General features: G+C 34.3%; 1 protein-coding gene across 1 annotated transcript; it reads right to left on the bottom strand.

Annotated features, from left to right (window-relative positions):
- Positions 1-1,331: 1,331 nt before the first annotated feature.
- Positions 1,332-4,059, bottom strand: LOC139880327 (alcohol dehydrogenase class-3). The gene is made up of 9 exons (XM_071865474.1): positions 3,945-4,059; positions 3,676-3,812; positions 3,093-3,139; positions 2,672-2,997; positions 2,426-2,508; positions 2,249-2,324; positions 2,013-2,170; positions 1,763-1,924; positions 1,332-1,683 (listed from the first exon to the last, which is right to left on the bottom strand). Exons 1-9 carry the CDS (start codon positions 3,976-3,978, stop codon positions 1,573-1,575), a joined length of 1,134 nt encoding a protein of 377 aa, XP_071721575.1. The 5' UTR covers positions 3,979-4,059; the 3' UTR covers positions 1,332-1,572.
- Positions 4,060-18,723: the final 14,664 nt, after the last annotated feature.

The raw sequence follows: 18,723 nt of genomic DNA, 5'->3' as shown, positions 1-18,723 counted from the left end.
ACCTTTTCGCAATGTAAAAATCCCTTGGGCAAGATCACAAGTGGAAATTACAAAGGCTTAGGCAAAATGGCAGAAAATCAACAACCTATAAATGAGAGGCCAAACTCTCTATTTATAGGATTCGAAATATCCGCGGTCTGCGAGTTACATAAATATCCGCGGAAACTCAGCGGATTAAACCGCGGTCTTGTATTAATGCGAAAACATAACCGCGGTACTCATTTTCAGCGAATATTGCACAGCTTTGCCTTATAATTCGCATAGTTCTGCCTTCGGCTTTTAGCAAATAAAATATACATATACAATGCTATGTATATGATCAGTACACAGGTTGGTTTGGGCTGGGACATCGGGTCGAAAGTCAAAACTAATGTAGCCTGCTATATGTGATATTGGTAAAGTCACCGACTGTGTTCACTTTCAGTAGTATTATTTATATTTATAGCATCATTTAGGATGTTATCAAGGTTGTAAAAGTCGAGAGTCGGAGACGAGTTGATCGGGACCTTTGGAGGGACGGGTCGGTTGAGTTGGGGAAGAGACCGGCGTTGACAAAGTTTGACTTTTAGTAATATATAAAATTAAACTTACATATATTACACATGAATATATTAAACGTATAACGTAAATATTTTAAACATAAATATGTGACATAAAATATAGTTTTTAGAAATATATTGTAATTTTTTTTTTTTATCTAACTTTGGCTGAATTTGAGTGACTCAGATTTGACTCGGCTGACTTTTTAGTGTTAACGGACTTTTAAGGTATTTTTGGGCAAGTCGGGAAAGACTAGTCTCCAAACCGTTGCGTCGGCCGACCCACCGACTTTTACAACAGTGAATGTTTTGTGTTAAAAATAATGTTGGACATCTTTTACTTGATAGTTAATAACTTAATACCCTCAAATGAAAGTACAAACACATACGAGTTCACATTATTACAACACCTGGGTTTAGCCTCTTTCTAATCAATTAACTTTGAATAACAAACACAAATAACCAGTAACGACCTCCTCCCCATTTTGAACCGGTAATGACTTCATGCTTCGAAACGTTCTAAATGAAAAACAAACAAAAATAACCGGTATGTGATTAACCATCCCAAACCCTTTTTTTTATTCGATTGCTTCTATTAAAACACAAAATTACAAAAATCTCTCGTCAGCTGCTCAGATATCATTTCATTTAGCATTCCTCAGCATGAAATGCAACCTATTTTGCAGAAAATATAAATTTTGAAATTGAGAATACAAACGGCTTTTTAAGTATATTTTGGGGGTTTTCAAAATGTTGCATCTTGTATGTCAGTTTTGGATGGGAATGACATAGTTTTAGGGTGCTAATCGTCAAAGATGATTCTTAGTTTTACCTTCACACAATAATTGAGACAAGAAAACAAAACCAAGGGCGTGAAGCCTGCCCACCAGATACAAACAGAACCATTACAGAAGAACATCCCCTCATTCAAAGCCAACACAACCACTAGAAAAAACAGAGGTTCGATAGATATAAGTAAAACACAAATTCACTTTATTTTCGACTTCAAAGTCGCTTTAACGCTGGGCTTGTTTCAAACCTTAAGCACACAACGCAGACAATCCCCTCCATGCAACAAGTCAAACGCTTTGTTGATCTCTTCGAGTGTCAAATTGTGTGTTATGTACTCATCAATCTTGATTTCCTGTTGACATACAAATCACAATATGTAACTTTTATCTATAACTACGTCTGTTATCAATAAAGAATTGGTTTGGTTTTACCTTATTCATATATTTATCAACAAGCTGTGGCACTTGTGAACGGCTTTTAAATCCACCAAAAGCTGTGCCTTTCCAAACACGACCAGTAACCAACTGAAATGGACGAGTTGCTATCTCTTGACCTGATGCTGCAACACCTACAATAACTGATGTTCCCCAGCCCTGTTTATATATTTCACTTTTATGTTAATAGAAAAAGAAATTTCATGCAATTATTGTGCGTGATAATAACAAATTTTGAACAGCTTACCTTGTGACAGCACTCCAAAGCAGCCCTCATAATTGAAACGTTCCCTATACACTCAAAACTGTAATCAACACCTCCATCTGTCATATCCACAAGAACCTGCTGTATTGGTTTCTCATGTTCTTTTGGGTTCACAAATTCAGTCACACCAAAGTCTTTTGCTGCAATTCATAATTTTCATAGAGTTCGTCAGTAAAACAATAAAAAAGAAAAAAGAAAGAAAACAAGATAATGCATGCCTCTATCAAACTTTCTGTTATCAATATCGATTCCAATTATTCGTGAAGCACCAGCTGCCTTTGCACCCTCTGCTACCTATTACACAGTAGTCAAAATTTTGAGAAAAACTGATGGTGATTATCATACTCATGATGATAAATTGATAATAGATAAATCTTGTAATATCAGAAACTTACTGCAAGACCAACAGTTCCAAGACCAAAAATAGCAACATTTGAACCTGCTTCAACTTTAGCCGTGTTCCAAACTGCACCAAGACCTACAGGATAGATTCAATTTTACAATGGGCTTGCAAATAAAAATTCAGAAATGTTTTCGGAACTTGCAATTTGGGTTGATGATGATCCATAGGGTTTACCATAAGATGACAAAATCAATTGATCAACCAGAACTAAAATTTGCTAAAATTGAGAAAAACTTACCAGTAGGAACACCACAACCAAGAAGACACACCTTCTCCAAAGGAGCTTTGGGATCAATCTTTGCAACACTTACATCATGTACAACTGTGTATTGACTAAAAGTAGAGGTTCCCATGAAATGATATATAGGAGTCCCCCTAACTGAAAACCGACTCTTGCGATCATTCATCATCACACCAACTCCAGTAGCTCCCCTTATTTTGCCACAGAGATTGGTCTTCCCTGATTTGCAAAATTTGCATTCCTTGCATTCCGCCTGATAACAAGGTATGACATGGTCCCCTGGTTGAACTTCAGTTACCCCTTCACCGACGCTTTCTACAATCCTGAAAATTTGATATTACAGAATAATCTCAGTCCAAATCATTTCAAAAAAACAAGAATAGCACAAACTCCTAGTTAATTAACCGGGGATACGTACCCAGCAGCCTCATGACCAAGAATGCAAGGAAAAAGACCCTCGGGATCCTGCAAAGGAGGGACTTGAGTCATCAAATTAAATAGAAACATGTGCAACCATTGAATACTTAGTCACGTACAAGTACTAATTCGAAAATGCATTATGCATAAGACTTGTTACTAAAGTTTTAAAGCCTACATTCAAGAATAGTCTCACTTTTAACATACAAAAACGACCAAGGCAAGTAATCGTCCGTCTCTCAACCATTTTCAAACAATATTACTTCTAATGTCCAGGTTGTGCATTTCTAAAACCTGTATGGCTCACAGAGAATCCAATGGGATTCCGGCGGAAATAGAATTGAATTTAGACACGCGTCGTGTCTAAATCCAATTCCAATTCCGCCGGAATCCCATTGGACTTGTGAGCCAAACGGGGCCTTATTACTACATATCATTTCATTTCAATCAATCCAAATTGCCAATTATCATCAAAACGTAAGTGTTCAGCATAGCTATAAGTACATATATATGTTAATACTAAAGCAACTATGATAATGTTAATTTTAGAATTTGAAATAGATTATATATTAATAACACTATACCTTGCCACTCCAAGTGTATGCATCAGTATGACAGAGTGCGGTAAATAGTATCTGAACCCGAACTTCAAAGGCTTGCGGTGGCGCAACTTCAACATCTTCAATCACTAGCGGTTTATTAGCCTCATACGCAACGGCAGCTACATCAAGATCAACAATCACAATAAGATGAAAGTTAGGGTTTAAATATATAAACAACAATTTGTAATGTAAGCATAAATTAATTAATGACGTAATAGAATTAATTAATACGGAGTAGATATTTAGAGTACCTTTACAGGTGATGACCTTTCCTTGGGTAGCCATGTCGGATCGATGCAGAGTTAGCTAGTTGATAAAGAGGAAAATAAAAGGGTATGGAATGTGAGGCGGCTAATGTGGTATCTAAACTCTAAAGCACACGTTTATTGACAATTTGGATGGATCCGGGTCAGGATCCGAATTACTTTAGGAATGTGTCCAAATGCAAGAACAGTGTGGGGGGTTCATTTCTAATGCTGTCACTTGTATTGGTGCCTATTGTAACGTAATGTTTGTTGGAAAATTAAAGCCTTTGTTTATGTTTAAGGATGATGATAAAAAGTAAAAACCATGGTTTAGAATGATATATATATATATATATATATATAGTTAATAACATAAAGAAAAGCATTATTTATATATATATAAATTGTGGTAAATGGTGTCAACATATGATTGATTGACACCATCCGTGAATAATAATTTTTTTTTTTTTAAACATGATTCCCCAAACCACTAACCAAATACCATCCGGATTCCCTGATCCGCTCTCCACCAACCCGACCCGAATACCCGCTACTGTAGCTACAGTACTTTTTTTTTTGAAACCAACCCACAGCGAAAGCGCGGGCCAAAAAACTAGTTTACTAATAATATCAGATTTTTTATAAAGGAGAGTAGTGTTTTAAAAAATACTACGTACTGTAATAAAGAGAACATGGTGAAATGACCCGTCCTAATCCATCCGGACGAAGTCCATATCGATTATAAACGATTCACAACAGTTGATTACATCGCGAGGTACTTGACCTCTATATGATACATTTTACAAACATTGCATTCGTTTTTAGAAAAGACAAACTTTTAATACATTGGAAGTTGACGGCATACATACCATTTCATAATATATCTAAACTATAAATGACTTGATAATAATATTGATGACATCGACGACTCGAATGCAACGTCTTTTGAAATATGTCATGAATGACTCCAAGTAATGTCTCTAAAATGAGCAAATGCACAGCGGAAGATTTCTTTCATACCTGAGAATAAACATGCTTTAAAGTGTCAACCAAAAGGTTGGTGAGTTCATTAGTTTATCATAAATAATCATTTCATCATTTCAATAGACCACAAGATTTCATATTTCCAATTATCATAAACATACGTCCCATGCATAGGGACAAAAATATCATTCATATGGATTGAACACCTGGTAACCGACATTCACAATATGCATATAAGAATATCCCCATCATTCCGGGATCCTCCTTCGGACATGATATAAATTTCGAAGTACTAAAGCATCCGGTACTTTGGATGGGGCTTGTTGGGCCCGATAGATCTATCTTTAGGATTCGCGTCAATTAGGGTGTCTGTTCCCTAATTCTTAGATTACCAGACTATATAAAAAGGGGCATATTCGATTTCGATCATTCAACCATATAATGTCATTTTAATTACTTGTGTCTATTTTGTAAAACAGTTATAAAAGTTGCGCATGTATTCTCAGTCCCAAAAATGTAAAGAGTAAAAGGGGATCAAAGGAACTCACGCATATAAATATTGTAAAACAGTTAATAAAGCATTTGCATGCATTCTCAGCCCAAAAACGTGAAGAGTAAAAAGGGCAAATGAAAACTCACCTAATGTATTTTGTAGTAAAAATACATATGACTATATTGAACAATGCAGGGTTGGCTTCGGATTCACGAACCTATATCATTTGTATATTTATTAAGATACACAACTGAAATCGAGAAAATATATATATATATTTATTAGTGATATCCTTTTTATATTAATAGTATATATATGTTTCATATATTCATTTTGTATATATAAAAATATTAATTTTTGTTATATTATATGTATTTAAATATATAATTTGTATATCAATAATAGTAATTATAATAATACCAAAATAATGTTAATAGTCGTAAAAATGATAATAATTATATTACTATTAGTGATTTTTACTAATGATAATATTAATAAACATTTTCATCATAACGGTAATAATATTACAATGTTTAAAATAATAATATCATAACTAATACTCATACTAATAATGGTAATTGATATAATACTTATAATTATGATATTAATAATAATAATTATGATACTTGTAACAATACTTATAATACTAATAATTTATTATACTAATACTTAAAATGATAAAATTTATAATAATATTAATAATAATGATTATAATACTAATAATGATAATATTAATAACAATCATAGTAATAACAATAACAATAAAAATTAATAATAATAATAGTTATTAATAATAATTGAAGGGTTACAACCTTTGTAGAAAGCTTTTAAAAAAATACGCCACTGGAGGGACTCGAACCCGTGAACTCTTGAATACCCAATCACACCCACATCCATTCCTCCATTTCTTTATTTCTGAATAATTATGGAACCGTTTATTTTTAACCCATGCTCTTATTTATCCCTAATTCCCTCTATCTTCAACATTAGAAAAATGACCAGAGGCAATCAATCTTTAATAAAAACATTGTATTTAATCTTTGAATTACTAACCTAAACAGAACGATTCAATGGGCTCTAAACTCCATCAACAGAAACAAAAATTTAATTTAAATCGCTGTAAAAAAAAAATTAACGTTTATGAACCCAAATCCGAATCTTAAATTCTAGTTTGTTTTAAATAAAATTTATAACATGAAAGAAGTTGTTAACGAGTCCTAGAATCTATCTGAATCCTCAATTTAACTCAAAACTTCAAAACACTTTTGAATTTCAAGATGAACACGTTGATTGACTTTTTGACTTCTAAATTTGACTTGAAAATTCTCAATCAATAACGCGAATTGGAATCTAAGATTTCACATACAGTTTGAATGAAACATTCCTAACAACACTGCATTATTAGATTTTTAAAATTTGTTAGAAAATCGAGTTTGTGGAAAAATGAAAGCAAACAGGGCAGACGGCTATTTCTTGTAAAATTGGATTTGAATTTTCTATGTTCTCCATCGAATTATGCTATCAGAAGGTTATAAATGTAGTGACCCGAACTTTTCCATGTTTATATATATTAATTGAGATTGATATTTACATGATTAAATGTTTCCAACATGTTAAGCAATCAAACTTTTTAAGACTTGATTAATTGAAATATGTTTCATATAGACAATTGACCACCCAAGTTGACCGGTGATTCACGAACGTTAAAACTTGTAAAAAATATATGATGACATATATATAGATATATATATAGTTAACATTATACTATGATAAGTAAACATATCATTAAGTATATTAACAATGAACTACATATGTAAAAACAAGACTACTAACTTAATGATTTTTAAACGAGACATATATGTAACGATTATCGTTGTAAAGACATTTAATGTATATATATCATATTAAGAGATATTCATACATGATAATATCATGATAATATAATAATTTAAAATCTCATTTGATATTATAAACATTGGGTTAACAACATTTAACAAGATCGTTAACCTAAAGGTTTCAAAACAACACTTACATGTAACGACTAACGATGACTTAACGACTCAGTTAAAATGTATATACATGTAGTGTTTTAATATGTATTTATACACTTTTGAAAGACTTCAATACACTTATCAAAATACTTCTACTTAACAAAAATGCTTACAATTACATCCTCGTTCAGTTTCATCAACAATTCTACTCGTATGCACCCGTATTCGTACTCGTACAATACACAGCTTTTAGATGTATGTACTATTGGTATATACAATCCAATGATCAGCTCTTAGCAGCCCATGTGAGTCACCTAACACATGTGGGAACCATCATTTGGCAACTAGCATGAAATATCTCATAAAATTACAAAAATATGAGTAATCATTCATGACTTATTTACATGAAAACAAAATTACATATCCTTTATATCTAATCCATACACCAACGACCAAAAACACTTACAAACACTTTCATTCTTCAATTTTCTTCATCTAATTGATATCTCTCAAGTTCTATCTTCAAGTTCTAAGTGTTCTTCATATATTCTACAAGTTCTAGTTACATAAAATCAAGAATACTTTCAAGTTTGCTAGCTCACTTCCAATCTTGTAAGGTGATCATCCAACCTCAAGAAATCTTTGTTTCTTACAGTAGGTTATCATTCTAATACAAGATAATAATCATATTCAAACTTTGGTTCAATTTCTATAACTATAACAATCTTATTTCAAGTGATGATCTTACTTAAACTTGTTTTCGTGTCATGATTCTGCTTCAAGAACTTCGAGCCATCCAAGGATCCGTTGAAGCTAGATCTATTTTTCTCTTTTCCAGTAGGTTTATCCAAGGAACTTAAGGTAGTAATGATGTTCATAACATCATTCAATTCATATATATAAAGCTATCTTATTCGAAGGTTTAAACTTGTAATCACTAGAACATAGTTTAGTTAATTCTAAACTTGTTCGCAAACAAAAGTTAATCCTTCTAACTTGACTTTTAAAATCAACTAAACACATGTTCTATATCTATATGATATGCTAACTTAATGATTTAAAACCTGGAGACACGAAAAATACCGTAAAACCGGATTTACGCCGTCGTAGTAACACCGCGGGCTGTTTTGGGTTAGTTAATTAAAAACTATGATAAACTTTGATTTAAAAGTTGTTATTATGGGAAAACTATTTTTATTATGAACATGAAACTATATCCAAAAATTATGGTTAAACTCAAAGTGGAAGTATGTTTTCTAAAATGGTCATCTAGACGTCGTTCTTTCGACTGAAATGACTACCTTTACAAAAACGACTTGTAACTTATTGTTCCGACTATAAACCTATACTTTTTCTATTTAGATTCATAAAATAGAGTTCAATATGAAACCATAGCAATTTGATTCACTCAAAACGGATTTAAAATGAAGAAGTTATGGGTAAAACAAGATTGGATAATTTTTCTCATTTTAGCTACGTGAAAATTGGTAACAAATCTATTCCAACCATAACTTAATCAACTTGTATTGTATATTATGTAATCTTGAGATACCATAGACACGTATACAATGTTTCGACCTATCATGTCGACACATCTATATATATTTCGGAACAACCATAGACACTCTATATGTGAATGTTGGAGTTAGCTATACAGGGTTGAGGTTGATTCCAAAATATATATAGTTTGAGTTGTGTTCAATACTGAGATACGTATACACTGGGTCGTGGATTGATTCAAGATAATATTTATCGATTTATTTCTGTACATCTAACTGTGGACAACTAATGTAGGTTACTAACGAGGACAGCTGACTTAATAAACCTAAAACATCAAAATATATTAAAAGTGTTGTAAATATATTTTGAACATACTTTGATATATATGTATATATTGTTATAGGTTCGTGAATCAACCAGTGGCCAATTCTTACTTCCCGACGAAGTAAAAATCTGTGAAAGTGAGTTATAGTCCCACTTTTAAAATCTAATATTTTTGGGATGAGAATACATGCAGGTTTTATAAATGATTTACAAAATAGACACAAGTACGTGAAACTACATTCTATGGTTGAATTATCGAAATCGAATATGCCCCTTTTTATTAAGTCTGGTAATCTAAGAATTAGGGAACAGAAACCCTAATTGACGCGAATCCTAAAGATAGATCTATTGGGCCTAACAAACCACATCCAAAGTACCGAATGCTTTAGTACTTCGAAATTTATATCATATCCGAAGGGTGTCCCGGAATGATGGGGATATTCTTATATATGCATCTTGTTAATGTCGGTTACCAGGTGTTCACCATATGAATGATTTTTATCTCTATGTATGGGATGTGTATTGAAATATGAAATCTTGTGGTCTATTATTATGATTTGATATATATAGGTTAAACCTATAACTCACCAACATTTTTGTTGACGTTTTAAGCATGTTTATTCTCAGGTGATTATTAAGAGCTTCCGCTGTCGCATACTTAAATAAGGACGAGATTTGGAGTCCATGTTTGTATGATATTGTGTAAAAACTGCATTCAAGAAACTTATTTTGTTGTAACATATTTGTATTGTAAACCATTATGTAATGGTCATGTGTAAACAGGATATTTTAGATTATCATTATTTGATAATCTACGTAAAGCTTTTTAAACCTTTATTGATGAAATAAAGGTTATGGTTTGTTTTAAAATGAATGCAGTCTTTGAAAAACGTCTCATATAGAGGTCAAAACCTCGCAACGAAATCAATTAATATGGAACGTTTTTAATCAATAAGAACGGGACATTTCAGTTGGTATCTGAGCGTTGGTCTTAGAGAACAAGAATTTTGCATTAGTGTGTCTTATCGAGTTTGTTAGGATGCATTAGTGAGTCTGGACTTCGACCGTGTTTACTTGAAAAGTGATTGCTTAACAAATTTTGTTGGAAACTATATATTTTTAACATGTGAATATTATGTGATATATTAATCTCTTAACGCGTTTGATATTATATGATAGATGTCTACCTCTAGAACAAGTCCCATTGACTCACCTTATAATAATGAAGAGTCAAATGTAAATTGGAATGATTCGTGGACTGATTCACAAGTTCCCGAAGAGGAACCGGAAGAAGAGTCGGAACCGGAAGAAGAGTCGGAACCGGAAGAAGAATCGGAACCGGATGAAGAAATAGAACCAGTGGGGGAAATAATAAAATGGTTAAGTAAAAGAAAATCCTCAACCAACCGACCAAGGTTAATTATGGTCAATGGTGTTTCCGCCAAGGAAGCAAAATATTGGGAGGATTACCAATTCTCCGATGAATCGGATTCCGACAAGAATTCCGATGATGTTATAGAAATTACCCCAACTGAATATAAAAAGGCAAAAGAAAATAATAAGGGAAAGGGCATAAAAATAGAGAAATCTAATTCCAACCCCGATGAACTTTATATGTATCGTCAACCCCCGAAGTCCTTAAGTTGTAACAATGACCCAGGAACCTCTAAACCACCAGGTTTTTCTAAACCAATGTGGAAAACGACGGTTCGTATTAGGGGAACATCATATATCCCTAAAAACTTGGCAAAACGAATCAAAACCGAAGAAGAAGAAACAAGCGAGTCGGAATAAGATAGTTGTATTCGTGTGGTGTAATATATGTAATATAGTGTGCTTATGCTTTATGATATATGTAAAAATTGCTTGTATTAATAAGTATTTTTTTTATGAATCTAACTCTTGTCTATTTTACAGTATAAAAACACAAAATGGATAGACAACCCAATATTTTAAGAGACCTACCCGGAGACATGATTGATGAAATCTTGTCTAGAGTCGGTCAGAATTCTTCGGCACAACTATTTAAGGCGATATCAGTTTGTAAGACATTCGAAGAACGTTCCAAGAATGCCTTGGTTTATAAAAGGCTTTCATTCGAAAGATGGGGGATATCACATTGGGAAATCCATAAGTTACGATGTGTTTATTTTGACGCATATATTGCGGGGAACCCAAATGCTATTTTACGCAATGGGTTAAGAAATTATTTTGACTCAAAATATCCGAATATTGGACTTCGTGATTTAGAAAAAGTGGCTAACATGCAACATAAAGAAGCATGTTATGCTTACGGATTAGTAATGTTCGCTTCTCACCAAAGTGAGAACAAGAACATCGGGCTACAACTATTAAACAAAACGTTCCCACAAGTGACGGAGTCGGTAATTGGGGTAAGAAATGAAGTTTTTAGATTGTTACGGGACTGTTGGACATTACGTAACCCTCGTCCCTTTGACGACGTTACAACACGATGTCTTATCAACGGCCATAACGGTTATGTTCCACAAGACCAAGGATGGGAAGTAATCCTAGTAAAACCAGAATGCATGACTTGTTTCTGGACGTATGAATTACGTGTCTTTATTGCCTTTGCTGAACGACTTGTGTACTAGCTAGAATTATCTTCACAACCATCTTGTATCAAATTTATTGTGTGCTATATTTCATGCTATATGTAAAATAAGCGGTATTGTAAGTTTGTAAAATATTGTGTAAAAGTTTGAACGCGAAATATTATTATAATCAGTTTTTCATATAGAATTGTAGTAGTTGAATTGTATATTAGCTACTAAGTATGAACTTAACGGGTAGGTACTACCCGAATTTAAACTTATAAAACGCTAATATGAAGAAAAAGCTTTTATAAATGAGTTCATATTATGCTACGAAATACTATTAACTACTCTTAATATTCTGTATGATTAACTTGTTCCATTTGACTATTTTGAAGGAAATGGCACCGACTACTCGACACACCGTGAATATGAATGAAGAGGAATTCCGTACTTTTCTAGCTTCAAACATAGCCGCAGTACAGGCTGCGCTACATACCAACAATAACCTTGGATCTAGCAGTACAGAAAATCGTGTAGGATGCACCTACAAAGAATTCACTGCCTGCAAACCTTTGGAATTTGATGGAACCGAAGGACCGATCGGATTGAAACGGTGGACCGAGAAGGTCGAATCGGTGTTTGCCATAAGTAAGTATACTGAAGAGGACAAAGTGAAGTACGCTACGCATACCTTCACAGGTTCTGCGTTAACATGGTGGAATACCTATCTAGAGCAAGTGGGACAAGATGATGCTTACGCGCTACCGTGGTCAGCATTCAAGCACTTAATGAACGAGAAGTACCGTCCCAGAACCGAGGTCAATAAGCTCAAGACAGAACTTAGAGGGTTACGAACCCAAGGATTTGATATTACCACGTACGAAAGACGATTCACAGAATTGTGCCTATTGTGTCCGGGAGCATTCGAAGATGAGGAAGAGAAGATCGACGCGTTTGTGAAAGGATTACCGGAAAGAATCCAAGAAGATATAAGTTCACACGAGCCTGCCTCCATACAACAGGCATGTAGAATGGCTCACAAACTAGTGAACCAGATTGAAGAAAGAATTAAAGAACAGACTGCTGAAGAGGCCAATGTGAAGCAAGTCAAAAGAAAGTGGGAGGAAAACGGTGATAAGAATCACAAATACAACAACAACAGCAATTACAACAATAATCGCAACAATTATCCCAACAATCGCAACATCAATCGCAACTACAACAAACGGCCCAACAACAACAACAACAACAACAACAACAACAACAACAGCAACTACAACAATAATAACCGCAACAACAACAACAATCAGAAGCAGCTATGCCAAAGGTGTGAAAAGTATCACTCGGGGTTATGCACCAAATTTTGCAACAAGTGTAAAAGAAATGGTCATAGCGCGGCGAAGTGTGAGGTCTACGGACCAGGGGTTAATAGAACGAAAGGAACAAATGGTGTCGGAACGAGTAATGGCGGAGCAAGTAGTGTCGGAGCAAGTTATGCCAATGTAGTTTGTTATAAATGTGGAAAACCGGGGCACATCATTAGAAATTGCCCGAACCAGGAGAACACGAATGGACAAGGCCGCGGAAGAGTTTTCAATATTAATGCGGCAGAGGCACAGGAAGACCCAGAGCTTGTTACGGGTACGTTTCTTATTGAAAATAAATCTGCTTACGTTTTATTTGATTCGGGTGCGGATAGAAGCTATATGAGTAGAGATTTTTGTGCTAAATTAAGTTGTCCATTGACGCCTTTGGATAGTAAATTTTTACTCGAATTAGCAAATGGTAAATTAATTTCAGCAGATAATATATGCCGGAATCGAGAAATTAAACTGGTTAGCGAAATATTTAAGATTGATTTGATACCAGTAGAGTTAGGGAGTTTTGATGTGATAATCGGTATGGACTGGTTAAAAGAAGTGAAAGCAGAGATCGTTTGTTACAAAAATGCAATTCGCATTATACGAGAAAAAGGAAAATCCTTAATGGTGTACGGAGAAAAGGGCAACACGAAGCTACATCTTATTAGTAATTTGAAGGCACAAAAACTAATAAGAAAAGGTTGCTATGCTGTTCTAGCACACGTCGAGAAAGTACAAACTGAAGAAAAGAGCATCAATGATGTTCCCGTCGCAAAAGAATTTCCCGATGTATTTTCGAAAGAATTACCGGGATTACCCCCACATCGATCCGTTGAATTTCAAATAGATCTTGTACCAGGAGCTGCACCAATAGCTCGTGCTCCTTACAGACTCGCACCCAGCGAGATGAAAGAACTGCAAAGCCAATTACAAGAACTTTTAGAGCGTGGTTTCATTCGACCAAGCACATCACCGTGGGGAGCTCCTGTTTTGTTTGTCAAGAAGAAAGATGGTACATTCAGGTTGTGTATCGACTACCGAGAGTTGAACAAACTTACCATCAAGAATCACTACCCACTACCGAGAATTGACGACTTATTTGATCAACTACAAGGCTCGTCTGTTTATTCAAAGATTGACTTACGTTCCGGGTATCATCAAATGCGGGTGAAAGAAGATGATATTCCAAAGACTGCTTTCAGAACACGTTACGGTCATTACGAGTTTATGGTCATGCCGTTTGGTTTAACTAATGCACCAGCTGTGTTCATGGACCTTATGAACCGAGTGTGTGGACCATACCTTGACAAGTTTGTCATTGTTTTCATTGATGACATACTTATTTACTCAAAGAATGACCAAGAACACGGTGAACATTTGAGAAAGGTGTTAGAAGTATTGAGGAAGGAAGAATTGTACGCTAAGTTTTCAAAGTGTTCATTTTGGTTGGAAGAAGTTCAATTCCTCGGTCACATAGTGAACAAAGAAGGTATTAAGGTGGATCCGGCAAAGATAGAAACTGTTGAAAAGTGGGAAACTCCGAAACACATACGCCAGTTTTTAGGACTAGCTGGTTACTACAGAAGGTTCATCCAAGACTTTTCCAGAATAGCAAAACCCTTAACTGCATTAACGCATAAAGGGAAGAAATTTGAATGGAATGATGAACAAGAGAAAGCGTTTCAGTTATTGAAGAAAAAGCTAACTACAGCACCTATATTGTCATTGCCTGAAGGGAATGATGATTTTGTGATTTATTGTGACGCATCAAAGCAAGGTCTCGGTTGTGTATTAATGCAACGAACGAAGGTGATTGCTTATGCGTCTAGACAATTGAAGATTCACGAACAAAATTATACGACGCATGATTTGGAATTAGGCGCGGTTGTTTTTGCATTAAAGACTTGGAGGCACTACTTATATGGGGTCAAAAGTATTATATATACCGACCACAAAAGTCTTCAACACATATTTAATCAGAAACAACTGAATATGAGGCAGCGTAGGTGGATTGAATTATTGAATGATTACGACTTTGAGATTCGTTACCACCCGGGGAAGGCAAATGTGGTAGCCGATGCCTTGAGCAGGAAGGACAGAGAACCCATTCGAGTAAAATCTATGAATATAATGATTCATAATAACCTTACTACTCAAATAAAGGAGGCGCAACAAGGAGTTTTAAAAGAGGGAAATTTAAAGGATGAAATATCCAAAGGATCGGAGAAGCATCTTAATATTCGGGAAGACGGAACCCGGTATAGGGCTGAAAGGATTTGGGTACCAAAATTTGGAGATATGAGAGAAATGGTACTTAGAGAAGCTCATAAAGCCAGATACTCAATACATCCTGGAACGGGGAAGATGTACAAGGATCTCAAGAAACATTTTTGGTGGCCGGGTATGAAAGCCGATGTTGCTAAATACGTAGGAGAATGTTTGACGTGTTCTAAGGTCAAAGCTGAGCATCAGAAACCATCAGGTCTACTTCAACAACCCGAAATCTCAGAATGGAAATGGGAAAATATTACCATGGATTTCATCACTAAATTGCCAAGGACTGCAAGTGGTTTTGATACTATTTGGGTAATAGTTGATCGTCTCACCAAATCAGCACACTTCCTGCCAATAAGAGAAGATGACAAGATGGAGAAGTTAGCACGACTGTATTTGAAGGAAGTCATCTCCAGACATGGAATACCAATCTCTATTATCTCTGATAGGGATGGTAGATTTATTTCAAGATTCTGGCAGACATTACAGCAAGCATTAGGAACTCGTCTAGACATGAGTACTGCCTATCATCCACAAACTGATGGGCAGAGCGAAAGGACGATACAAACGCTTGAAGACATGCTACGAGCATGTGTTATTGATTTCGGAAACAGTTGGGATCGACATCTACCGTTAGCAGAATTTTCCTACAACAACAGCTACCATTCAAGCATTGAGATGGCGCCGTTTGAAGCACTTTATGGTAGAAAGTGCAGGTCTCCAATTTGTTGGAGTGAAGTGGGGGATAGACAGATTACGGGTCCGGAGATTATACAAGAAACTACCGAGAAGATCATCCAAATTCAACAACGGTTGAAAACCGCCCAAAGTCGACAAAAGAGCTACGCTGACATTAAAAGAAAAGATATAGAATTTGAAATTGGAGAGATGGTCATGCTTAAAGTTGCACCTTGGAAAGGCGTTGTTCGATTTGGTAAACGAGGGAAATTAAATCCAAGGTATATTGGACCATTCAAGATTATTGATCGTGTCGGACCAGTAGCTTATCGACTTGAGTTACCTCAACAACTCGCGGCTGTACATAACACTTTCCACGTCTCGAATTTGAAGAAATGTTTTGCTAAAGAAGATCTCACTATTCCGTTAGATGAAATCCAAATCAACGAAAAACTTCAATTCATCGAAGAACCCGTCGAAATAATGGATCGTGAGGTTAAAAGACTTAAGCAAAACAAGATACCAATTGTTGAGGTTCGATGGAATGCTCGTAGAGGACCCGAGTTCACCTGGGAGCATGAATATCAGATGAAGAAGAAATACCCGCATCTATTTCCTGAAGATTCGTCAACACCTTCAACAGCTTAAAATTTCGGGACGAAATTTATTTAACGGGTAGGTACTGTAGTGACCCGAACTTTTCCATGTTTATATATATTAATTGAGATTGATATTTACATGATTAAATGTTTCCAACATGTTAAGCAATCAAACTTTTTAAGACTTGATTAATTGAAATATGTTTCATATAGACAATTGACCACCCAAGTTGACCGGTGATTCACGAACGTTAAAACTTGTAAAAACTATATGATGACATATATATGGATATATATATAGTTAACATGATACTATGATAAGTAAACATATCATTAAGTATATTAACAATGAACTACATATGTAAAAACAAGACTACTAACTTAATGATTTTTAAACGAGACATATATGTAACGATTATCGTTGTAAAGACATTTAATGTATATATATCATATTAAGAGATATTCATACATGATAATATCATGATAATATAATAATTTAAAATCTCATTTGATATTATAAACATTGGGTTAACAACATTTAACAAGATCGTTAACCTAAAGGTTTCAAAACAACACTTACATGTAACGACTAACGATGACTTAACGACTCAGTTAAAATGTATATACATGTAGTGTTTTAATATGTATTTATACACTTTTGAAAGACTTCAATACACTTATCAAAATACTTCTACTTAACAAAAATGCTTACAATTACATCCTCGTTCAGTTTCATCAACAATTCTACTCGTATGCACCCGTATTCGTACTCGTACAATACACAGCTTTTAGATGTATGTACTATTGGTATATACACTCCAATGATCAGCTCTTAGCAGCCCATGTGAGTCACCTAACACATGTGGGAACCATCATTTGGCAACTAGCATGAAATATCTCATAAAATTACAAAAATATGAGTAATCATTCATGACTTATTTACATGAAAACAAAATTACATATCCTTTATATCTAATCCATACACCAACGACCAAAAACACTTACAAACACTTTCATTCTTCAATTTTCTTCATCTAATTGATCTCTCTCAAGTTCTATCTTCAAGTTCTAAGTGTTCTTCATATATTCTACAAGTTCTAGTTACATAAAATCAAGAATACTTTCAAGTTTGCTAGCTCACTTCCAATCTTGTAAGGTGATCATCCAACCTCAAGAAATCTTTGTTTATTACAGTAGGTTATGAATCTAATACAAGATAATAATCATATTCAAACTTTGGTTCAATTTCTATAACTATAACAATCTTATTTCAAGTGATGATCTTACTTAAACTTGTTTTCGTGTCATGATTCTGCTTCAAGAACTTCGAGCCATCCAAGGATCCGTTGAAGCTAGATCCATTTTTCTCTTTTCCAGTAGGTTTATCCAAGGAACTTAAGGTAGTAATGATGTTCATAACATCATTCGATTCATATATATAAAGCTATCTTATTCGAAGGTTTAAACTTGTAATCACTAGAACATAGTTTAGTTAATTCTAAACTTGTTCGCAAACAAAATTTAATCCTTCTAACTTGACTTTTAAAATCAACTAAACACATGTTCTATATCTATATGATATGCTAACTTAATGATTTAAAACCCGGAGACACGAAAAATACCGTAAAACCGGATTTACACCGTCGTAGTAACACCGCGGGCTGTTTTGGGTTAGTTAATTAAAAACTATGATAAACTTTGATTTAAAAGTTGTTATTCTGGGAAAACTATTTTTATTATGAACATGAAACTATATCCAAAAATTATGGTTAAACTCAAAGTGGAAGTATGTTTTCTAAAATGGTCATCTAGACGTCGTTCTTTCGACTGAAATGACTACCTTTACAAAAACGACTTGTAACTTATTTTTACGACTATAAACCTATACTTTTTCTGTTTAGATTCATAAAATAGAGTTCAATATGAAACCATAGCAATTTGATTCACTCAAAACGGATTTAAAATGAAGAAGTTATGGGTAAAACAAGATTGGATAATTTTTCTCATTTTAGCTACGTGAAAA

Source organism: Rutidosis leptorrhynchoides, chromosome 1, assembly GCF_046630445.1.
Source record: "Rutidosis leptorrhynchoides isolate AG116_Rl617_1_P2 chromosome 1, CSIRO_AGI_Rlap_v1, whole genome shotgun sequence".
Taxonomy (NCBI): domain Eukaryota; kingdom Viridiplantae; phylum Streptophyta; class Magnoliopsida; order Asterales; family Asteraceae; genus Rutidosis; species Rutidosis leptorrhynchoides.
This window is presented reverse-complemented; position numbering and strand designations above follow the sequence as displayed.